Source organism: Octopus sinensis, linkage group LG14, assembly GCF_006345805.1.
Source record: "Octopus sinensis linkage group LG14, ASM634580v1, whole genome shotgun sequence".
Taxonomy (NCBI): Eukaryota; Metazoa; Mollusca; class Cephalopoda; order Octopoda; family Octopodidae; genus Octopus; species Octopus sinensis.
The window spans coordinates 50,070,875-50,096,993 of NC_043010.1; the positions used below are offsets into that span (position 1 = coordinate 50,070,875).

At 34.3% G+C, this 26,119-nt stretch overlaps 1 protein-coding gene across 6 annotated transcripts in view; it reads left to right on the forward strand.

Annotated features, from left to right (window-relative positions):
- The window catches only part of LOC115219018 (dynactin subunit 1), a 106,166-nt gene that overhangs the window by 46,717 nt on the left and 33,330 nt on the right, over positions 1 to 26,119 (forward strand). For all 6 annotated transcript variants that reach the window (XM_036509013.1, XM_029789059.2, XM_036509014.1 and 3 more), the window contains 13 exons: positions 7,099 to 7,203; positions 8,383 to 8,484; positions 9,993 to 10,082; positions 11,170 to 11,286; positions 14,018 to 14,114; positions 14,982 to 15,067; positions 16,041 to 16,168; positions 18,313 to 18,427; positions 19,801 to 19,854; positions 20,000 to 20,131; positions 20,272 to 20,355; positions 21,346 to 21,411; positions 21,851 to 21,953. In XM_036509013.1, coding sequence (XP_036364906.1) covers positions 7,099 to 7,203; positions 8,383 to 8,484; positions 9,993 to 10,082; positions 11,170 to 11,286; positions 14,018 to 14,114; positions 14,982 to 15,067; positions 16,041 to 16,168; positions 18,313 to 18,427; positions 19,801 to 19,854; positions 20,000 to 20,131; positions 20,272 to 20,355; positions 21,346 to 21,411; positions 21,851 to 21,953 — 1,279 coding nt within the window. The remainder of the gene's footprint in view (positions 1 to 7,098; positions 7,204 to 8,382; positions 8,485 to 9,992; positions 10,083 to 11,169; positions 11,287 to 14,017; positions 14,115 to 14,981; positions 15,068 to 16,040; positions 16,169 to 18,312; positions 18,428 to 19,800; positions 19,855 to 19,999; positions 20,132 to 20,271; positions 20,356 to 21,345; positions 21,412 to 21,850; positions 21,954 to 26,119) is intronic.

Below are 26,119 nucleotides of genomic sequence, written 5' to 3' on the forward strand. Positions count from 1 at the left end.
AGGCATTTAACAGTTTTTATTGATGTAAAGTTGAAGAGAATAACTAATTTTTTAAACTATTATATCCTTCTTTTTTCATAAAAGTATAGCTAAGTTTGGGGTTTGAAAATTTGGATATTTAAATCTGACTTGGAGCGTTTGCTTTTACTACACTTGTCCTTTCGTAGTACTTATACATTCACAACGAAATATTCAGTCACAAGAGAAGCTTTTATATTACAGTTAGGCCGACTGAGGCAAGCAGAGTCATGTAATTTGCCCGTGAGACATATTACAGTGACTTCAAATCAACCAAGGGAATGATGTGTAGTCACTTAACCCTTTGCCTTGTGTATCACATGTGGTACAAAGGATATTTTTTTCTGGGTAACTTGGTAATTATGAAAAAAAAAAAAAGCTTTATATTACTGAGAATGTATGAAACGAGGGCCTAACTAAAAGTCTGAAAACAATGATGGATGTTTAGGACCAACTTATGAAAATGCTTCCTACAGGCAAAGGATTAGCTTGCATATCTGCACATTGGTTATTTTAATGTAAGGATCAAGTGCTTAACACTTTTGTGTTCATATTACTCTGTCAAATGTAGTGCTTATTTATTCACGTTATTTTGGATTAATTATGCATTGTCTTGTAGCTTTGAAATTTTGATGATGTGTTTGTCTATTCTTACAATGACATTGTAAGGTAGGTGTGACGTCCCAGCTCTGGCCAGTTTGAACATAAAACAGGTAGAATATTTGAGCTGGATATGGTCAGTTTAAAAGCTAAAGGGTTAATGTCCTCCATACTGGAACAACTCATTTTACACTGACTGAACTGGCATTGGTTAAAAACATCAATCAAATGTATATTTAGATCAAATATTTCCATACTGCCTCTGAATCTTGGGTATGACTGACTGGTGTTACATAATAATAGCAACAATGCAGTGACTAGCAAGACTGTTAATCTATGAAGTGATTTATATTAAAAAAATGCATCAGAAAGTGGTGTACAAGATAGTAAAAAAAACAATGGATGTCTTGACAAATGTCCAAAGTGTCTAATTGACCAAATTATTACCTTGAAGTTATAAGAAAGAAAATGGAATGTTAAAAACAATGTTTTAAGTGTGAAACATGTTATTGTTTGTAGTTACTACTAATGTGGTAATATTGTTGATTAGTAAACTTTTGTAGTATTGCATGCATGGACACATGTATAAACAAACACACACACATATGCATACATACATAATGTAATGCAGGGCTTCTCAACCAGGGTCCATATGGCCCTTGGGGGCCCATGTAAGATTTTTCTTGTTAAAATTTACAAGCAATAAATTGCTTATACTCTTACCATGTACAAAATATTAAATTATTTTTTCGTACAATTCCTAATAAGATTTAATTATAAAAAATACAGTAGGGTCAATGAGACTGATAAAGCAAGGGCTGAACATCTGGCGGAACAGAGGGAAAGAGACAAAAGCAGGAGAGATCAGGAATCGGATGCTCATGTGAATACAAACAGAATACATGTATCTATGTTTTGCGTAAATCGGACCATGGGTTACCGATATACGTGTTATTTTTTTACGGGTACCTTTATAAATAGCCAAACCTGCGTATAATGGGGAAAATGCTTTGAAAGTAAGGGACCATTGATATGTGAATACACACGGAATAACATAAGTTTTGCGTAAATCGGACCACAGATTCCTGAGATATGCAGTTTTTTCGGGTACCTTGAACTATTGGTGACCCAACTGGTCATGGGTAGTCTAGTGTATGTATGTATATGTATATATATATATATATATATATTTATTGAAATGGATAAATGAAATATCTTGTTACGGATTATTCAAAATTTAACCGATACCTGGGTAGCAAAAATCACAACAGAAAAAAACACGGTTGAGGTTACGGCCATGGGGTGTCGCAACCGTGCCTTAGCGTGGATAATTGAAGTTTTATATATTTAGTGAAGGGAAGAAATGGAGCTGAACGAAGATTCTACAAAATTTATGTATTATATATAAAAAGGAATTTTGTAGAATCTTCGTTCAGCTCCATTTCTTCCCTTCACTAAATAAATATATATATATATAATATATATATATATATACACACACACACACACACACTAACATACACACACCTGCATATCCATCCATTAGTGGTTAGGGAAGTGGTTTTCAACTAGGTTCCATATAGCCCTTGGGTGGGGGTCCATATAAGATTTTGTTGTTAAACTTTATATGTAATAGATTGGTTATAGTTCTAAAACACACAAGTTATTTTAACAATTTTCTTATAAAATTCCTAGTACTATATAATTAAAAAGCATGATAGGGTTTTTTTTTTAATAAGGAATGGTTAATAGGGTCCATCCAAATAAAATGGGAATCAAAAGAGTCCATAGGTAAAATATGATTGAGAACAACTGGGTTAGGGTGTTACATTCATGAGCACAAGATTGTGGCTTTGATTTCCCAAACTGGGAGGTTCTTTGCTTTCTTGAGCAAAACACTTCATTTCTCTTTGCTCCAGTTGACTCAGCTGTAAATGAGTATAACCTTGCTATGGACTAGCATCCTGTTTAGACAGGAATGTCATGATCTCAGTTACTTATATGCCTAGTCAGCTGGGTGGTGTCATTTGAATGCTACAACAATGCAAAGAAGTACATTGTGATCAGTGGTGTATAGCAACATCTAATGCATATATGCATGCATACATGAGGACTGCTGAAAAGTTCCTGGCTTTAATGGTATTGTGAAGTGCCTGGTTGGAGGCCCAAACTTTCAAATTCTTTTACAGGGCCTAGCAAAACTGAGCTGCTGCAATAACTAGGTGAATATGTTGAATAAAAATCATTATTAACTGATCATCCTGTATTTTGTTTTACTCAAAGCCAGGGACTTTTCAGCACCCCCTTGTGTATGTGTGTGTATATATATATATATAAAAAGAATATAAGATGACAGAGAAATAAACGATTATCTTATGAACTTCATTAGCTTACAGCTGTTTCTGCTATAAGATGCTGTGGACTCATTGTTGATTGCTTGAGTAATACTTAAGCAATATATATATATATATATAGGAGTCATGCTCCTACTTTTCCTTAATATTGTTAAATCTTATCAATTATTTATAAATGTAGAGTGTAATTATAACGTCTTCATTTATGTTGTAAATTTATTTTATATTATTGAGACCTGAAGAGTGGCTATGTATCTTTGGATCGAAGAAATATCAATTTTTGAGATTATTGATTTTAATATTGTAGATTTGTATACATAGTCACGAAACACGTGTCGTCGTTTTAATGTGTATTATTTAGTATAGAAATTTTCAGTACAATATTAATAATAATGTCATTTTAATGTGTATATTTTTAATGTATATTATTTAGTATAGAAATTTTTAGTACAATGTTAGTAATATATTTAAATTTATATTTTATTATAGATATCTTTAATTATTAATTAAATTACTTTATGGAGGTTCTGTCTTTTAATTCTCTCTCTCTCTCTATATATATATATATTTGCTCACACACTAATACGTAAATAGTCATTCAATATAACATATAGCATTTGTTACTTTGAAGATTTGTATTGCATATATTCGTTACTTACGATTACTTACTGCTCTACAACTAATACTTCACTCCAGCCTGTATAAGATTTCTTTCACCATTTCTGTTTGTTCGTTTTGAGTTCTGATAGGAACACACTTGCATCTATATATAGATGCACATCTCTGTGTATATGCCTCCATGCACACTTTTATTATTCTGACTGTATAGATATTTATTTATTTATGTTATACAGACACAGCAGTTTAAGCATTTGATTACTAAAATCTCTGTAGCTCATTCTTTACTGTAGTCTGAACCAGACAATAACATATTTTTAAAAAATTTAAAATGAATGTACATATCTGTTCAAATATGTATGTAAGCGCATATGAACATATATACGTAAGTATGTACATGCAGACATGCACATACAAACATCCATCTACGGTAATGCATGCATATGGATACATACACACACACACACACAGAAAAAAAGGGAAATTTTACAGATTTCTCTTGTAAATATTCAGTCGCTACTCAAATCATAACTACCACTCTGTGACATTGTTCATTCTCTTCTGCGATACATTAGCAAGACAAGTGATGTGAAGTGAAAAGGCTCTGACCTGGAATTAATTTGAGCCATGGACTTAACGTACTGATATTTTCCATGAAAATATAATTGCATTTTAATCATTTTCTTGTTCTTTTTTTTCTTTTGGCTTCATATTTCACCATTTCATTTTAATTTTGCAACGAAATCTTCAGTTTTCTCCTCAAACCTAACCTTATAATGTATTTATTAATTTGATATTCTACTCCTAAGATTAAACCTCACTAATACATAGTTGGTCTTACCATAGAAGCTTTGGTTTTATTTTAGAGGCTCTAGTCCTTGAAGGTTCAATAATTCACAGTAGTTATATAGTTTACTGCTTGTTAGTTGTTTTGTTTGTTTGTTTAGTCAAGCACTAAATTTTGATAACTCATTGGTTAAGGTCTTTCACCAGCACTAGTTAAAACTTAAAATAAAATTACGCTGACTTTAATTACACTGACTTTAACTCTCTAAAGTGGTATTTATTTTGGGTTTTTTTAAAAATTATTATTATCAATTATATTTGCTTTAAGGTATCCCTAACAATTTTCTCATTTTTCTAAATTATACTTATATATATATATATATATATATATATTTATATACTTGCTTCTCATAATAATTGCTTTTCATTTTCCCAAAACTGCTATTACTTGGAAGAGTATTTCATATTTACTTTATGCTATTTACAACAACTTTTTTTTTAGGAGACTCTCTTCCTCAATTTGACCTCTCAATGCTGCCAATAGCCATTTCCTCTCCTCTTTTCTGGAGAAGGGTTTATACTTGCTCTTTGCTACCACCACCAATAATCGCAGCTTTTGTAAAGAAGGTTTCTTATATTGGCTCAGAACTACTAACAAATAGCTACTATTTATATTAGAGGGCTCATATTTTCCCCCCTCAATGCAGCTACCATTAAGGTTCTTTGTCCCTTCCTGGTCAAATGGGTCCTTCAGGTCTGCTTATGCTTCTTAATTACTTTATTCAATGCCTTTATTTCTTTTTCTTTTTTTTTCTTTATACCATTTGAGGGTAAAATGACTTTTTGTTGGCAAAATGTATTTTTTAAATTAAAAAAAAAAAAAAAAAAATCCCCTTAACAGCATTGTTTTGTAAGTATAAAAAAAAATCAGTTGTGAAGTAGATCTTATGTTTAAGTGTCTACTTCATGTTGTACCTTATTTTTAACTTTTCATAAATATGTATATATACATTTATGATAAAATGCTAGTTTTTTTTTTTGTTTTTTTTTTTGTTTTACAAATAACTATTCCATAGCTAATGTTTTGTTTTTATTGAATGACCAAATATATCAGAATGATTTTTCTCTTAAAATCATTCTTCTGCAAAATTGTTTGATGAAAAGTATCCTTAATGTGAAACAAACTTTGATGTGGAGGTGGATATTTCACTGGACTAAAACCCATTAAGCTTTTGTTTTTTTTCATAAATTCAACTTGTGAATCTGGGTTAGACCAGCTCTTTTAACTTCTAAAATAATACCAGTAATATATGACTATATATATCCTGTCTTTATCTGTCAGATATATTCTGTCTTTATCATCATCATACATCCACTTTCCATGCTGGCATGGGTTGGACGGTTTGACTGAAAACTGGTAAGCCGGGGAGCTGCATCAGGTTCTGATCTGATTTGGCAAGGTTTCTATGGCTGAATGCCCTTCCTAATGCCAACCACTCCGAGAGTGTAATGAGTTTTTTATGTGCCACTGGCACAGGTGCCATTGACCTGACATTGGCTACAACTACGGTCTCACTTGGTTTGACTGGTCTATACAGCACAGTATATTACCAAAAGCCTCACTCACCTGTCACTGCCTCCATGAGGCCCAATGCTCGAACAGTTCTTTTTACATGCCACCTGCACAGGTGCCAGTCAAATGACACTGGCGTTGGCGATGACTACGATTTCTGTCAAATATATTCTATAAGGTCAGCTTATAAAACCTAGCATATGAAAAGAGCTTTCAGTAATAAGTAAGCAACATTAACCAGACAAAAGTCTAATGGAGTACAGAGCACATTATTTAGTATCAATTCAGCTGCAGAAATCAATGGAAATCCATCTAAATTTGTATGTATAACTTCCTTCAAGGCAAACACCAGATTTTTTTTTTTTGTAAGGTTTACTCTTGGCATTTCATTCTCTTATGATACAACAAACCAATAAAACCATAGTTCAGAGATCTTAATCGGCATTATGGAATATATACACATTTGGAATCTTGCATTCTACAGTTTGTCATTTATCAAGTTCACAGTTGATGCTAGTCATCATAATCAAAACAATGGACTTTTGTGGAGAAGTTATGTAATTAGTAGAGAAAGATGTATGTAGATTTGACAATAACTTATAACAATTTTTTCTCAGGAGGGTCATTATGCCAATAAACACACACACACTGGTTCTATTTCACTTTTTTTTTCACTTCTAATTAACTAATTGATTGTTTGATTAACCAAATGATTGATCAAACAACTGATTAGTTAATTGGTTAAATGCTTAACCAGTTGACAATTAAAACTTAAAGAAGTGAAATCAAAGCAGTGAGTGTATTATTGGCATTATGACCCTCTCAAGTTACAACAAAATATAGCATTACACAGAATCCTGTAAACCAAATACAAAAATGAAATTATAACAAATTATCATATTAAGATGTATTTCTGCAAAATTTTTCTTCTTTAATTTGGAATTCTGTGTTGTAACTAAATATATTCATTCTGTAAAGAAAATAATAATAAATCACTTTTTTTTTTTTTTTTTACTAATATGTCCTTCAAATTTATACACTCTGTTAGTTGTGTTGAAATACTATCTTAAGAATTACATTTGTTCTTTGTTTCAAGTTATTCTTTGTTGTTTTTGAACAAATTTTGACTTTTTAAAAAATATTTTGTAGGTGGATGCTGCTTTGGGTGCAGAAGAAATGCTTACAACACTCACAGAGAAGAATCTAAAACTGGAAGAAGTAATTGAGCAAATGGAAGAAGAAAAAGCTGATTTGGTAAATTTATCATACTTCTTTGTAATGTTTGTTTTAAATAGTCTAAATTTAGAAGATTTTTAACTCTTTTTTTAAAAAAATTTTTATCTGCCTTAAAAGTGAATATTGAGAGATTTCCAGGCTAAAATAGAATCTTTGATTTCTGGAACATGTTCTTCATGAAGTGATAGATTGCCTGAGTTTTATAGTTAGTGTTACTGATCTACAGTAGTTATTAGTTTATCTACCAAGTTGTGACACTAAGCTGAGCTGCGTCTTCATGACACAAGCACTTGACTATAATTTTTTCATGTTGAGTATTGATTTGGAATAATTTTTAGTCATATTTCTAGTTTATTATTATTCATGATGATTGTTTCGACACATCTAGCGTTGATTCCTCATGGGTGGGACACACAACAACTGGTTCAGGAGCATCCGGCAGTGCAGATGTATATTGTCAGGTGATAAATAAAAGTAACCCGTTGAAATAACAGTTCCACAATGTAACTTCCCATTTTGTAGAAAGAAAAGCAGCCAGACAGAGGAGATATCTTCATTTATATAGAAGATCAAAAATAAAATCACAGAGGGCGAAAAGAGAAACAAACATGCAATCCAGTGAGAAAAGTATTAATCAAAGTGTACAGTATTATATATCCATTATGGCTGATCTTACTATTCAGTTTCACACCAGGAATTTAACAGTGTTAGGTAACAGTCCAATTATGTAACCCTACACTCATCAGAGGTAGCTGTTTGCATATGCATAAGTGCAAGGATAATTTGTGTTTGTGTGCGTAAAAGTGTGATTGTAGTGGAAATGTCTGCTTCAGCACATTTCTGTTAACTAGAATATCAAGTCCATATGATTCATGCAAGTCTATTCCAGTCCACTCAATTTTTTTCCCTATGTAGGTGGCTGCATTTACCTATGGATATTTGCTGAATGAATGCCTGCTACATAGAATGTGTGAATATCATGAAGTTGTATATGATCAGTTAATCAGGATTCTAATAAATATATTTGTAGCAGTTGTTTAGAAATGAGACAGCAATGTTTTTAAGATGCAACTTATATTTTTGGTGTAAGTTTTTAATACATAAAATATAAACATTCCAGGGAAAATTGTTAAGTTGATTGTACTTTTTTTGTTTTTAATTTGAAAAACAACGAAAATCATTTATATTTTAATTTAGGAAACCTTACACGAAATGAATGAAGAACTACAAGAAAATGCTCGAGAAACTGAACTGGAATTGCGTGAAGAATTGGACCTCACAAATGCACGCCTGCTTGAGGTTGGTTCTTTATAAATTATCTGTCTTTTATTTTTCTTTGCATTTTTTACATGGATTGTAGATGATTACATTAGTGTATAGATTTTGTTGTTCTTGGTTTAAAAAAAGAAATAGAAATTTCTGGAGAAGGTAGTTTGTTAAAACTCTTTAGCATTCAGATTACTATGTCAAATGTAATGCTTATTTATTCACATTAATTTGAATGAATCATTCATTATCTTATCATCATCATCGCTTAATGTCTGCTTTCCATGCTGGCATGGGTTGGACGGTTTGACTGAGGACTGGTGAGCCAGAGGCTGCATCAAGCTCAATCTGATCTGGCAAAGTTTCTACAGCTGGATGTCCTTCCTAATGCCAACCACTCCCAGAGTGTTGTAGGTGCTTTTACCTGCCACCAGCATGAGGGCCAGTCAGGCGGTTCCGGTAATGACCACATTGAAAAGGTGTTTTTTATGTGCTACCTGCACTTGTAGCTTCGAAATTTTGATGTGATTATTTTTAAAATGGCATTGTAGAGTAGGTGTGAGAAACCTGATATGGAGAGTTTGTACATGAAACATGGAAAATATCTGAGCTTGATACAGTTGGTTTAAATGCTAAAGGTTTAAGGAAAAACTACGCAAGTGAATATTTAAGTAGCCATATAGGAAGGTGAAAGATGAGAGAGATATATATTCATCAAGTACATTGGCTTGTTTCTTAAATTATAACATGGAAGGTGTTGCCAACAACCAGGTAATTATAGATTAATGGTATTTAGTTAGCCTGTTTTGTGCTTTAGGGTTAAAGTCCTGAGCTACTGACCACTAGGTTGTTTGCTACAACTGTTGTTTGCTACAACTGTTGCAATCAGTTCTTGGTCAAGGAACATTCCTCTGCTTCATTTGCAATTTCACAGTTGAATGCTTGCTTGATGAGGCTGGGGTAATCTAATGTAAGCGTTTGTTTTAATTCAAATCAAAATATTCAAAATTTTCTCTATCATTTAACTTTTCTTATGGAAAACACTTATGGAATTTTAACTAAAAGGTACAGAGGTAAGCTGGTTTAACCCTTCAGCATTCTGTTTACTCTGTCATCTGTAATGCTTGCTTATTCACATTGTTTTGAATTAATCTTGTAGGGTTGGTGTAAAAGGCCAGATCTGGATGGTTGATAGATAGAATTACTTATTCAAACAATGTATGAAAGTAAAAATGTATCGCCTTGACAAAAAAAAAAACAAAAACAACCATTATTATGATCTCTTGCATAGATATAAAAATCTTTCATTTATTAACAGGGCGTGGGGTAATTGTGACATTTATGTATTTCCTTCAAACATTGAGGACATAAAAGAATTTTTCTGAGTCAATGAATGAAGTTGTTTCATGCAAATTCTAAAATTAAAGTAATAAGAGGCGTGTCTTTTTTTTTATTTATTTAGAACAATGATTAAATGTTAATGTATTTGTTGATTTTTACCTTTACTTTTTTGTTCTTACTTGTTGTTTTTTTATTTACAGAGCAAGCGAAAAATTGAAGCTGCTTGGGAAAGCATGGCTGACTATGATCAAACTATCTCTAAATTCCGAGATTTGGTCAGTCAACTTCAGGTATGAGGAAAACATAGCATGTCTCATTGTACTTTTATATAGTATTTAACTTTTCTGTTATTGCTATTGCTAAAAGCAATAATAGCTGGTAGAATCTTTCCGAGTTCAAATGACATTGAAGTCAGTTTTGCCTTTCATCCTTTCAGGAAAGTACAAGTACTAAGGTTGACATAACCGGCTGTCTTCCTGCCCTTAAATTTGCTAGCCTTGTCCCAAAATTTGACACATTGTTGTTGTCATTATGGCGATGAGCTGCCTGAATTGTTAGCAAGCTAGGTAAAATGCTTGATGGTATTTTGCCTGTTGCTACATTCTGAGTTCAAATTCTACCAAGGTTGACTTTACTTTTCATCCTTTCAGGGTCGATAAATTAAGTACCAGTGAAGCACTGGGGTTGATGTACTCAACTTATCCCCTCTCCCAAAATGGCCGGCCTTGTGGCAAAATTTGAAACCATTATTATTATTATTGTTATTATTATTATCAGTACTGCTGCTACTGGAGTTATAGCAATTATAAAACATCAGACTAAATGACTTTGACATTTGCTTTTGTTGTCTACATACTGCTTTTAAATCCAGCCAAGATTAACTTTATATTATTGCTCTGGGGTTTGAAGGAATAAGTATTATTCATTTATTGTTGTTAATCTAATCAGTGATATTTATTCCCAACTTTGTGTCTATCTAAGAAATCATTTCTATTTGAGAAAAAAATAAAAGCATCAATTTTTGGGAAGCTTTTGTTTCAAAGTCTTTCGAGATTACTGATTTTTTCCAAATTAGGAGTGGTCACTTTGGCCAACAAATTCTAAATTAAATATTAAATTTATTCAAATAATCAAATGAAATACAAATACCTGTACCTCACTATGGATTATAGAAGGCTTCAAACCATCAGTGTGAAGAAAGTTAGTGTTGTATCTGTATTACTTTAATTTTTCTGGGTTTTTTTCTCGTATAAAGTAGGAATCTCTTGTTTAAATAAATGAAAGAAAAGTGGTAATATAAACAAAATTTTTGATCCTTTAAACTGCAGTTCGCAAACATGGTATTTGATTCCTCTTTTTCTTTTTTTTTTGTTTTAGGATGACAACAAAGAACTTCGTAGCAAACAAGCAGAAGCTGAGCAAAAGCAAGACACCCCTCCTTTGGAAGTATTTGACTTTAAAACCAAATTTGCTGAAAGCAAGGCATATGCTAAGGTCAGGAAATTATCAGTTCTTTGTATTTATATATCTTCCTTGATTAAATACATTAACTTCTCTTTTCCATATATATATATATATATATATATATATACCGCATCGACTGGCCTCCGTGCTGAGGGCACGTAACAAACACCATCCGAGCGTGGCCGTTCGCCAGCCTCGTCTGGCACCTGTGTCGGTGGCACATAAAAACACCATCCGAGCGTGGCTGTCTGCCAGCCTCGTCTGGCACCTGTGTCGGTGGCACATAAAAACACCATCCGAGCGTGGCCATCTGCCAGCCTCGCCTGGCACCTGTGTCGGTGGCACATAAAATCACCCACTACATTCTCGGAGTGGTTGGCGTTAGGAAGGGCATCCAGCTGTAGAAACACTGCCAGATCTGACTGGCCTGGTGCAGCCTTCGAGCTTGCCAGACCCCAGTTGAACCGTCCAACCCATGCTAGCATGGAAAGCGGACGTTAAACGATGATGATGATGATATATATATATATATATATATGTATGTATAGATTCAGATGAATATGGTACTTAAGTTGAGGCACCAGAATTTAGTATGGTATTATCCATACAATTTAAAAGTAAGGTGATTAAAATCAAAATAAGCAACAAGGATAACCAGAGGTAATGCAGTACGATCGTTTCATGCGACTCCATTTAATTGAACCTTGCAATCATTTCATTACATCAATTTAAAATGTAGAGCAATCTTCAGCTTCAGCTGCACAAAGACATAGAATTTAATTAAATTAGAAGGACACATTAATATAATTTTACCCAAAATCTCCAAGGGGATAAGGAGATAGACAAAGAACATGTTTTATCAACAACATCACAGTTATATATATATATTTCTTTGTACCACTTTATATCTCTCTCTGCATTTTGCTTGCTTTCTTCTTCCTTCTCAAAATCCTTACAGAATGGTGTGCCATCTGTCGAACTTCAGCTTTTAGCTCCCTTCAACTAATGCAATAAAGTGTTCCTTGATCTGATGTTGTTAGGCATCCGATTATTCTTGGAACATCCACTGCAGAGTTGCAAACAACCACAATGGTGAAATGTATGTAGGAACAAATGGTATAGACTTGTGTTTATAGTAATTTGTCCTTTATGTATAATAATGTGTGCACAGATACACACATACACACACACACACACGCATATACACATACATATATATATATATATATGTGCGTGTGTGATGAAAGCCTTGTGGTTAAATTTGGTAGATGAAAACTAAAAGTAACTTGTTGTATATGTGTGTGTTTTAGTATGTATGTACATGCAGATTTGTGCTTGTCTTTTTTTTCTTACTTTGTAAACAAGCATTACCATCATACAGTGCCATTCATTTCCATCTTATCTGTAAAAACCTATCTGGCCTCAACAAATTGTGTCTGACAGTAGGCATTGAAACTATGATGATGATGGCATCAAATTGCCAAAGCAGTAGAATGCCTTAAAATATTTTTTCTGGTTTTCTGTGCCCATAGCACTGAGTTCAGACCCTGTTTAAATCAATTTTACCTTTCATTCTTCTGGAGCTGATAAAGTACCAGTTCAGGGTGATTGAATGTTTATGTCAAATAGATCACTTTAGAACAGAGGTTTCCAAAGTGGGCAGTATTTCCTCTCTGGGGACAGTGGATCGATCCAGCATGGAAGACATTAAAGAAAAGTGGGGCAGTAATGGGGGGTGGCCAAAAAGGGGTGGTAAATGTAAAACCCCCCAGCATAATGGGTTAATTAGGTTAAGTTTTATTTGTGAAATACAGTTGTTTTGAATTTGTTTCAGAGAGTGGTTGATGTTTGTGGTGGTGAGAGAAGGGCGGGGGTGCTAGGAATGTCGCCTGAGTGTCAAAAGGACGACAGCCTGTAAAAGTTCGGGAATCACTGTTTTAGAGCATAAGAAATTTGCATCACAAGATGAAGGGTGGTCATGGATGGGTTGGTATCAGAAGAGTCAAAGGAGGGCTAAGTATGACTCTCCCACTCTTCACATGTTTTAAATGATTATTCCGGAGCATATACACCATCTACTCCAATTACTGCTTCCCATTTGCTTGGCAGACGGTCAGACCGTCGTTTAAAGATGTTTTTGTTAAAAATTGTTATTGCTTTTGTTGAATAAAATTTGTTGGAAAAAAGCCGCAGTAATTATGCACCAACCCAATAGTTTTATATTGCTGTGTGATTGTAAAAATAGTCAAACAGCAATATACAATGTTAACACTGTTACCCATGCTAATTCTACTTAAAATAAAAACCAGAGTTCAAAGAAATTCATTTATCCAAATTTGCAAGCTGTACTTATTCTGCACTTTCTCTTCCTTTCGCATTGTTAACCACCTGGTTTATTTATAACTAGTAAATATATATATATATATATATATATATTGATAGAAATAGTAAGACAACAAAAGAATGAAGGAGACCTCGATATTATGTAAATAGAGGAATTTATCTGTAAATGTAATATGTGACAATTATTCGGTAGACATTATAAAACTCCAAGTTTCGGATGTCGGGATGGAAATCCACGCCACCATCTCTTCAGTTATCCAGCCATCGGAAAAAAGAAACTTGGAGTTTTATCATGGCTACCGAATAATTGTCACATATTACATTTACACACACACACACACACACATATATATACCCATGTTTTGAGTTCTATTTTTCCTTGTCAATTAACTTACTAATCTTGTTTTTGATTTGACAGACTATAGATATGGAACTGAGGAAGCTTGATGTTGCACAAGCTAATGTCCATGTCTCCTTGCTACAATCATTCATGCCAGACACATTCTTGAAAACAGGTGAGCAATATTTTATTATTACCAGCATCGATTGTAAATGTGGTAGAAATATCTGAGATAGTAAAGTAAAGTGAGACTACAGAAACCCTTTGATATTTTGTTTGGAGACTCACTATTTCTAACAAAGTTCTACTATAATTGTCTTTCATCCTATTGAGATTGATAATATAAGTAGCAGTAATACAGAGAGGTTCATTCAACCAACAACATCTCTTCAATACAATCTTTGTCTTGATACTTATTGTGACCTCCTTCGGTCATGAATGACCATGGAATTGCACCTAGAAAGTTACCCTCCAAGGCACAAGTCTGGGCAAGGTTGTTTATGGAAGACCAGCAGTCGCCCACGCATACCAGCCTCCCCTCTCCATGCCACCAATGTTATCCAAGGTAAAGGCAAAGGCCGATACAGCTTGGCACCAGTGACGTCACAGCTCATTTATTAACATGCTAGTGGCTGAGCACTCCACAGACAGGTGTATCCTTTATGTAGTTCTCGGGGAGATTCAGCGTGACACAGTGTACCGAACAAGCAAATCTGTGGTATTGAGCAGATTATTTGCTATAATGGTAATTCTGCTTCAGCAAATCAGTGCTGAATCTGTGTGAAATGTAATGGAAAATAGGTCAGTTTCAAAACATTGATGTCCAGGTGACAAAAGCAAAGTTTGAAGGGAACAGTAGTCATTTCCTTTGATAACTAAATAGGAAATAGCACTTACTAACCAAAGAGGAAAATACTGACCAAAGACAAAAAAAATAAAAGTGTAATAGATGTCTGAGAATGTTGCTATTGCTAGTTCAAAATTATCATCCGGTAGGGATAATGAAGATAAATTCAAATATTTTGTACTGTTTCTTCTATAGGTGACAGTGATGCTATCCTCGCTGTATTACTAGTACCACGAGCAATCAGTAAAGCTGAGCTGTTGATCAGCCATGTCCGAGACAAGGTTTGTATTTTTCTTTCACCACAACATATTTGAAAAGTTGAATGTTAGTAGTGATAGGCAGAATCGATATAGTGCAAATCAGATTTGCCATCCGTCTTTCTAGGGGTCATTAAAATAAATGCTAACCAAAAACTGGGATTACATCAACCCCAGTACTCATTTGGTACCTATTTTATTGATCCAAAAGGATGAAAAGCAAAGTCAACCTTTGTGGAATTTGAAGTCAGAATTTAGACATGAAATGCTGCCAACAATTCTATTTGCTTGCCACCTTTTTCATAATAATAAAATAATAATAATGAAATTATTGTATACAGTGCTCAGGTGCACCACAACTTGTCAAAAGTGCGTATAAAGCATATGCAGTAATGTACAAATGTCTGGAAAGTGAACAGTGTATGAGTCAGATACATGCTTGTGTGTGTATGGAGGGGAGAAAATCAGGTGTAGTGTTGGTGAATCTCAGGAAGCATGGAAGTTTTGAAGGATGCAATGCTCTGACAACTAACAACTGATGCCAGCAGTTTGTTCCATATTTCAGCAACTCTTAGCATGAAAAAATGTTTCCGAAAGTCATGGGAGCTGTGCTGTTTTCTTACTTTGTAAACGTGTCCACGGGTGTTAGACAAGCGGAGTTTGAAAAAGTACTCAGTTATTGTTAGTAAGATGGTTAATAATTTTTTTTTTTAATGATGATAATAATTAAAGCATCCATCTGTTTAAAAAACAGTAACTTCAAAAGATGTGTAAGTATAAAAAAATTACAGAAACATGCTGACTGAGAACAACTGATGTGAATTGAAACCATAATCTCACAGTTGTGGGTGCGACACCCTAACCACTAGGAAAAAATTCTAGTATGGTAAAATGGGATGTAAAATGCATATATAAATTCAGTATTAGCATAATTTGTTGTATAGGTATTTTTTGTGTCTGAAATATTTTCTAAATTTAGTAATTTTTTACTTTGCAGTTTGATGTCACAGATACCATTATTCGAGACGATGTGTTCAAAACCCATCGTGGGGCTCAAGTGAGCTATGCAAATAGTCTGATCATGCTACTTAATATCCTGATTGGAGTTCTCCACCAATTTGAGAGGTAAGCTATATTTATAATTTGGATGGCACCTTGGGCAAGTGCCTTGTATGTTTGCCTAAGGCCAACCAAAGCCTTGTGAGTGGATTAGCTAGATGGAAACCTGAAGAAGCCCATCCTCTGCGCGCGCGAGTGTGTATGTGTGTGTGCATGCACACATGTGTGTATGTATGCATACATGTATGTGCACATGCATACATCTCCTTGTCTTGATGTCATGTGATAAATTTAAATGACCATATCGTTCATTTCCATTCTTCCATAAAAAACATGTCTAGCCATGGGGAGAAGTATTACCTTGCTTGAAAATGAGCAAGGGTTGATGACAGAAAGAGCATCCATCCATCAAAAATCTGCCTCAACAAGTTCCGTCTGATCTATGCAACCATGGAAAATTGAACTTTAAACTGATGGTGATAGCTACATATTCTAACAGTTTCTTTTTTTTTTTTGTGCCCCAAGGCGCATCATTTTTTAAATTTTAGTTTGCCTAGATGATGACAGATTCCACTGCTATCTCTCCTTAGTTGATTGCTTAGCAAAAACATCTAGACTTTAAAAACAAGTTTTCTGACACAAACCATCACTCTGAAGCTAGGATGGAAAAATAAAAATGAATCCAAAGTGATTGAAAAATACAAAGTTTATCATCATCATCATCATCATCATCATCATCATTTAACGTCTTGTTTTCCATGCTGGTATGGGTAGGATGGTTTGACCAGAGCTGGTAAAATCAGGGGCCACACCAAGCTCCATTGTCTGTTCTGGCATGGTTTCTACAGTTGGATGGCCTTCCTAACACCAATCACTCCATAGAGTGTACTGGGTGCTTTTAATGTGGCACCAGTACCTGTATCAATTCAACTGTGGCAGACAGGTCTTCTTGAGTACTGTTGTGGCAGACAATTATGCCTCAGTTGTTCTATTCTGCTGAATATAAATTTGTTGTTTGTGTTACCAGTTTTGGGTTATTCGATTTATTTTACAATCCATGTTCATTTGCAGCTGTTAGGGTTTTCCAAATAGAAAGAATTAAAGGAGTATATTCTAGTACCTGCTGATGTGTCTCTGTGACTTACAAGATAAGCTGGATCTGTGTTTTGTTAGATTTCCTTTTTGTAGACACAGAATCAAGTTAGAAAGGTAATGTGGTAATTGTTGCTCTGGGTAGTTGCACAGTACTTATAGCATATAACGGATATTCGGTTGGGAATTACATCAGGTGATTGCCAAGATGTAATCATTATTTTACTTCAAATTCCAGAATCTCTTAACCTCCGTATTGTTCTGGTTCATTTGAACTTACTCTCTTATTTAGATGGCATCCTAACATTCTCTCTGAACTGTAAATTGTATCGATAATTTAGTGTTCTGATATCTCTTATCATCCATCCTTATTAACTCGTTTATAAATTATTTTGAACCACCCTGATTATTTTGTTTGTTTCATGTAGGTTCAGCACCTTACTATTGAGTTTTTCCCCTTTGGTAACAATTGTGAGATGGTTGGGGGAGGGATGTTTCAATGCTTTGAAAGGACACTGCACACCATCATGCCAGCAATGGAAATAGGAATGCATAATCCTCCAGCCTAGATGCAGTCAACTCATTTATAGTGGTTGTTTATCCATGAACTGTCGTAGAAGTAATCCTTTCTACTATAGGCACAAGGCTTAAAATTTTGGTGGAGGGGGCTTGTTGATTACATCAACCCCAGTACTCAACTGATACTTATTTCATCGACCCTGAAAAGATGAAAGGCAAAGTCGACCTCGACAGAATTTGAACTCAGAATGTAAAGATGGATGAAATGTCACTGAGCATTTTGCCCTGTGTGCTAACAATTCTGCCGCTCACCAATAATAATAACTAAGTTCTTTTACTAAATTCTTTGTTATATTTAAAATTAAATGAAAGACACACAGAGCATCTCAACAGAAATATAGTAACAAAAAGGTTAAACAATCATGTTGTTGATGATTGGTTAGAAAAGTCTGTCTAATTGTGAATGACCTTCAACCAACACAATATGTATACAAAAATCTTCATACATTTGTCAAAAATCCCATCGGGCAAAAAGTCATATCTATGCTAATCTGGAAATAGCAAATATTTTAATTGTTGTTGTTGTTTGTTTTTCTTAGTGCTTTGAAAACATGCAGTGTGGAATTGTTATTGAAAATTAGTACTCTGGTACCAGAAATGGCCATTCATGAAAAGGCTCTTGATTATTTTATTGACATGTTGAGGAAAGATCAGGTAAGTTATATTGACATCTGTTTCATATTTTGCATTGGTTTTCTTTTATTCTTTCACCCTTTTACTTGTTTCACTCATTGAATTGCAGCCCTGTTGGGGCACTGCCACGAAAGGTTTATCAAATGAAATTGACTCCAGTGTTTTTTTATGTGTGCTACTTATTCTATTGGTGTCATTTGCTGAACCACTAAGTTACAAGGATGTGAACAAACCGACACTGGCTGTCAAGTGGTAGGAGGACAATGACATGCACACACATACATATATGCCAAATTCACTCACAAGGCATTGGTCTGTTCAGAGCTGTAGTAAAAGACATTTAGCAAAGATGCTTCGCAGTGGGACTGAACTCAAAACCATGTGGTTGGGAAGCAAGCTTCTTAACCATACAACCATAACAGAAATAAAGCACCAATGTTCACAGTATTTATTTTTGTCTCTCGTTCTGAGCTTCAGATCACATCAAGTTCTGATCTTGCATTTTATCTGATTTCAAACCTTGCTCATCTGTTAAATGATGCTGAAGTTTATATTTCTCACTGACAAAAGTTGGTTTTGTACTTCAGCTTATTTAATTCTTACAGTTGTGATAAATAACACTCTGTTCCCGTTTGTAATCAGAAATATCTCCCAATGGATTATTAGCTCCATGGATTTTGACAGAGATGTGAAATTAAAATTTGTAATACTCATTGTCATTCCAAAGGGCATTGACAATATAAAAGGAGTGAATTAACCACAATCAGGGAATTGAAACGGTTCTAGATGTGGTTTGCTGAATGATTACTGCACACCGGGCATTGGAAACCTTTTTTTTTGAGAAATGGGCTTCATGAGGCATGGCTGGTCATCAGATGGGCTGTACTACTAAAATAGAATTCCAAGTAACTTTGTTTCAGAAATAACTGTCATTATTAAGCTGGTGCTTAGAACTTAGATTAACATGAAACTTAGATGAATGGTTTTAATTTTGATCATTTCAAACAGGAGATTTTTATTATAGAGCCAAGGGCTGTCTCTGGCAGATTAGTATCAAAAAGGTTTAAATATTTAAATTTGCTAGTTTAACCCTTTAGCATTTAAACCTCCATATCTGGGCCAGATATTTTACCTGTTTTATGTTCAAACTGGCCAGATCCAGCCTCTCACACCTACCTTACAATGTTATTCTAAAAATGAACAATCACATCATTGAAACTTCAAAACTACAAGATAATGCATGAATAATTCAAAACAATGTTGATAAATCAGCATTAATTTTGACAGAGTAATCTGAATGTTTACGAGTTAAAAGTTTTTTATGTTTTTGTACTTTAATCTCACAACTGAATCCAACTTTAAATTCTTATAATTTCTGCCAATTATCTTTCAAGCTGGATGAAACTGTTTCGATGGATTTTCTGGAGAAAAGCTTAAATTACTTCCAGGTAAGTTTTAAAATGTTGTTTCCATCCGTGTTTAAGTTGTGGAATTCAATTTATTTTACATAAATTTAATATTGCCAATTTCCAAATACCCATTAACACTAGGACATGCCTGACTTTTGATCTTTTTTTGTTTTCTTTTTTCCAGCAACTCTATAGTGTCCATCTGGTGAATGAAAAAGTAAATTGTACTCATTTGATGGCAGACCAAGTGAAACTGGCACTGAGTTCTTGTGATTCTATCCAAGTGGATATTACTCGCCTTAAGATGCTTTTGCAGGTATATTATGTTCAACTTATTTTTTTTAAAATTTAAATATTTTTTATTTCTTCTTTTTTTTTTTTGGTGGGTGGGAATTGTGTTGTTTCATTCTTAGTGATGATCTAATCTTTAATTTTTGTTTGTTCTTGTGTTTCCAGCCTGGTGAAGAGAAGAGTGAATTTTCTATATTGCTGAGAGATTTAGAGACTTGTAATAATGACACACGAATGTGTGCAAAAAAGGTAAGAACTAATAGTGTGTGTGTGTGTATGTCTGTCTTCATCATCACTCTTTAACATTTGTTTTCTATGCTGACATGGGTTGGACAGTTAGACGAAAGTTGACAAGCAGGTGAGCTGCACGAGGTTCCAGCTGGATGCTCTTTCTTATACCAAGTGTGTGCTGGGTGCTTTTAACATGGCACTGGCATGAGCATTTCTATGTGGTGCTGGCACAAATCTCTTGCAGCTTAACCCGCTTCATCAGGGGGAGTGGTATTATTATTGCTGCCCCCTCGTTATCGAGTATGGCCATTGCACAAAGCTTAACTGTTACTGGTGCTGTGATCAAATGTGACTTTTTAGCCCAGCTAAAGATCTACAATATCTTGTACAGAATTGGCAACTAAAACCATTACCGGTAATAGGATTGTGCATGAGGGGACAGCCACTTTTGAGAAATCTCGAGTTGCACATGAGAAAATAAGGAGGGATGTCAGGAAGGGCATCGCTGTTCCTTTGATGCTGACATGCAATGTCTGTGCAAGACTCTGCCTCAGTAAAGCTGGACTCAAGAGTCATCTTCGTCGTCATAAAGCGAGACAGATGAGTGAGATATATATATATATATATATACACACACTTGTATGTATTTATTAATGTTTGTTTTTATCCCAAGTTATTTATAAAAACAATTTTACATTGGACTGAAGGATTACTCAATACTTTTTAATAGAGTACATCTTTATAAAGTTTCAGCAGGGATGGAAGTCAAAACTTCAAAGTTACTGTTAACCTCCTCATTTGGGCTCCATCTCTTGTCATGCAAGTTAACATTACACTCCAACAAATCATAATCATTTAAGAAAAAAAAATTTTTTTTCAAAAGATATTGAATATAATTGATAATTGACAACTATTTAATTGAATGATCATTAACCTTAGATTAAAAAATTTTTTACTGTGTATACATTTCTATAATTTTGGAACTGTTTTCTTTTTTTTTTTTCTAAGATCCGGAGACGACTTCCTCAAAACGATGGCAGCTCAACTGCCTCACCATTGATGTGTCCTAAAGAGGTAAGTTTTTTAAAATTTCTCTTTAATGCTCTCTGTGTGTTTGTTATTGCGGTACAATTTCATGTTTCTGTGAATTGTTGTATGCCCTCTCACTAACCACTTCACTTTGATTTGAGAATGACACCTGTTTTTAAGTTTGCTGGTCAGGCTGAAGTGGGTAAATTCTCGTGACCTACTTAAAGTCACAAAAATGAGCTACAGCAAGTTTTAAACCTGTGACCTTGCTGCTTAATCAGTCATTATGTACTTGTATGATGGTTTCCATCTACCAAATTTACACTGATCAGCCCAGGGCAGTAGTGCAAGACACTTGCCCAAGGTGCTGCATAAGTAAAACTTGAACCTGAAACCACGTGATTACAAAGTGAGCTTGTTAACCACACATACCATAGAAATGTATAATCCCTTCTTTAAAATGTTTTTTGTTGTTTATCTACAGATTCAAAACATTCTACTGGACTGTGGAATAAACATCGTACGTGTATCAAAATCCCTGCACCATGTTGCACTTGGTGCCATGGTACAGGAAGCTGTACTCTCAAGTAAGTAGCCCAACTACAAGTTTTTCACATTATAATTCTTTGACACAACTATTCTCTTTTTCCCTTTCTTCAGATTCCACAGGTGGCCATTGCCAAGTACATCCATCCAGCTTTGAAACTTGATATGCCTTTCTTTGACAACATCCACACACTTACTGTTTCTGTTATGCATTACTGGGAGATCTATCTTAAGTAAATTATAGGAAGTGATTCTTTGGCTTTAGAGTTATGCCCACCACCACTCGGTTAACAGCCATAAGATCATGAGTTCAGTTCTTGAACCAGGCAGTAATGCTGTATCTTTGAACAATGCACTTTATTTCATGATATTCCAGTCTATGCTACTGTAATGAGTACCAGCCAGGGTGGTACTGCCATCCTCACCCTTCAGCTGTCTCTTCCTAGTTGTTCTGTAGTATTTGTACTGGTTTTGAACATTGAAGTCTTTTTACCTATTTTATATTTTGTACCCATTGCAGTGGTATTATTAGTGTCAGGCAGGATACCTTGTGGCATCTATTCTGGCTCTTTGTGTCAAACTCAGATTCTGCTTCTTATAAACTACCTGCTTGTATTTGGAGGAAACGGGTACTTTAGGGCCTAGTTAATGATAATGACTTTCCAATGTCAGGTAGAGTGATGTGATATGTTGGAACATTTTGGCTGCATCAGTTAGAAAAAAGAAACAGTTGACCTTACATAAAGCAGGATAAATATAAGGAGAAAAAAATAAGAAAAAAATGGTTAAAGTGTGGGGCTGGCACGGCCATCTTACTTGACGCTGGCCCCATGAGACGTGTCTCGTGGTGAGGCAAGTCACGTTACTTAAAAATTATAGGCAAATTTTTGTTTGGTGTACTATTTAGAAATTCCTGCTAGCTGCAGCTTGCCTATTAATGGTGTAATATATTATTTATGTGAATGTCAAGACCAAGGAAGGTCAAAATCACGTGATCTGTTGGTCTTGGTGCTGGATGTGGCAGGGATTTATCTCCCTGTTAGCAATATAAAGAATGCATTTTGCACTAAAAGCCAATATGAGAGTTTTCTCATGGTATCTACCACAGTATAGTTTGTTCCAACAGAACATCCACGTTTAAGTGGGGATAAATATTACCTCTCAGTATTAAAACTGTCTCTGTCACTAATATATATTTTTAAATAAGTTTACTGGGTAATCGCAACACTGTTTTGGCACTATCATTGGCAGAGATGTGAATTTGTGCTATCTTTAGCAGTCAGGCATCTATCATTGATGAGACTAAGGAAGGTTGAAATTACGTGATCTGGTGGTCCTGGTGCTTGAGGTGCTGGCAGGGATTTATCTCCCCACTAGTGATATAAACAAGAGTGCATTTTGCACCAAAAGCCAAAATGAGAGTTCCTCTCATAGTATCTATTGCAGTATAGCTTGTTCTAATATAATGTCCATGTTTAAGTGGGGATAAATAATTATGTAATATAGAGAACTTAAGAAAAAAATGCATAGATCAACTGAGATTATTCAACAAATTCATAAACAAAACCTTGTAGTAATGTTGAAAATCAGAAGACTGCGTGTGTGTTTGTATGTAAAATGCATAACTGAGATTTAGGTGCTTAATCTTTCTTACCACATGGTTGCATTTTCATTCTTTACATAATACACATATTAAATTGTGCTGTTGAATAAAGTACATAACTCTGCTTGTAGTTGCTCTCTTTACAGTTAAACCATATCTACCCACTTAGCAGTTAAATCATTAGCAATCAGTAAGGACATCTCTCTTCAAAAATCCCTTTCTCTGTTAGTGTGCAGAAGTTTATATTTACTAAAATACATTATGTCAAAAAAAAATTCAGTTAAAATAATTGGAAAAAAATATCCACACGAGCAAAGTAACAATGTTATATGAAATTATATTTTCCTGGTACCTTTTCTCTTAAAATTACTGAAACAAATTGTGTTATATTAATGTAATTGTAGTGATTATTTTGGTGTGTGTGTAATATATATGTATATATATACATACACGAATAGAGTATTTGATTTAAAGTGTAATCTATATATTTCTATCATTTTACAAACCTTTCTTATAATTTCAGTTTTACTATTTAGTTTCCTATCCTGCCATCATAAAAAAAAAAAATTAATTAATAAATAAATTAAATCAGAAGAGTAGCTTCAATCATTTTTATTTTCACTGTTTCATTTTAAGAAATATTTGTGGGGGAAAAAAAATCAGTTGTTTATTTATTCAAATTTTTTCTTTTCACTCTTACAGCAGTCTTTGGTTTTTGTTTGAATCTGCAAATTACAATCCCCAACCTCTATTCACAACAGCACCAATCAATAAATGAAAAGAGGTTCCCTTTACCAGCTTTTAATAGCTTGTGATATTGTTGCATGATATCCATTTAATCAAAATTGATTAATGTATTTAAATCACCTGTAAAGAAAAGTAATTATTGAATTTTTAAAGCAAACGAATGAATGAAAATGTCCAGTAATTATTCTCTCCCTGTCATTTCCCTGTCATTATAATTGTTGGCAGTTTATTAAAAGCTTTTCTTTTTTGTAATTAAGACACTCATTATCTTTTTTTTTTAAAGTGATTTTGTTTCCTTGATGGCTTTTTTCCTTCTGTCGGCCTGTGCTGAAATTTAGTGTGCTTTTGTGCATGTTATATACATCTATATATATATATCATCTAAAGTATACATTTGCTTACATACAAGTATACATATAAATAATACATATATGTTTAGATATGTATGTATAGGTATCTGTATCAATAAACACACATGCACACATACTCACACATATGCATATCTCATTTGTTTCAGTGAATGAGGCTTCTGCCTATTTGATAGCAGAACTACAGATGTACCTTCATTACAATCATTTGGCACAATCAACATTATATTGTGTAATAAGAATGAGTTTCGAAACCATAGTCAGTCCAGTTTCCTTCACAAGGCTTTGGGGGTTTATGCAAGGCTATATTAGAAGGAAATCTGCTACATAGAACTGCATGCTGGGAAGCAAACACGTTAGCCTTTAATGGCTTCAACATGTGCTCATATATCTGTATATAAAATCTGGCACTTGGTTACAACAACAAGAGTTTTAGTTGATCTGATCAACTGAACAACCTGTCAAATTAACATGCAAGTGGCTGAGCACTCCACAGACAGGCATACCCGTAATGTAATTGTCAGGAAGATTCAGGGTGACACACAGAATGCAACAGGGTGAGCCCTTTGAATTACAGCTACAACTCATTTTTGCCAGTCAAGTGGACTGGAGCAACATGATATAAAGTGTCTTGCTCAAGGACACAACATGCCACTGGAAATTGAATTCATGGCCTTACGATCGTGAGCTAAATACTGTAACCACTAAACCACATTCCTTCACTATATATATATATGTTAAGGGCATTACTATACATAAATGCCTCACGCTAGGAGGGACTCTTAAAGTCAAAACTACCATAATAAACATGTGTTTATTATGGTAGTTTTGACTTTGAGTTCCTCCTAGCATGAGACATTTATGCATAGTAATGCCCTTAATATAAGTAAATATATTTAAAGGAAATAATTAATAAATTTTTCCCTTATGAGGTTTTTCACGCTAACTACTTGATAATTTCTTATAAAGATTTTATCCTATTTTTAAATTGTGTGTGTTTGTGTGTGTATATATATATCATCATCATCATCATCATCAATATATATATATATAATATATATATATATATGTACATACATACATACATATATATATATATATATGTACATACATACATATATATATACACACACACACACACACACATACAAGGGGGTACCCAAAAGTAACCAGAAATGTTCTCTGTGGAACAAACCCATTGTAGTTCAGGCTTCCGCTGCTAGAAGCCACTTGATGTGACCCTCAGCCATCAATCTGCTGACTAGCATCATCCTGTGAGGTCATATTTGCCATGTGGTGCATCTTTGTTTTGCAGTGCTTCTCCCCTGTTTGTTGATTTGTGCGATGTTTGAAACAAAGGAACAGCGGTGTGCTTCTGTGAAATCCTGTTTCCTGCTGGGGAAAACAGCAGCTGAAACAGTTGTCGTGCTTCAAACAGCTGATAAGGCTGCTGCCATGAGCGAAACTCATGTTTACAAGTGGTTTTCAC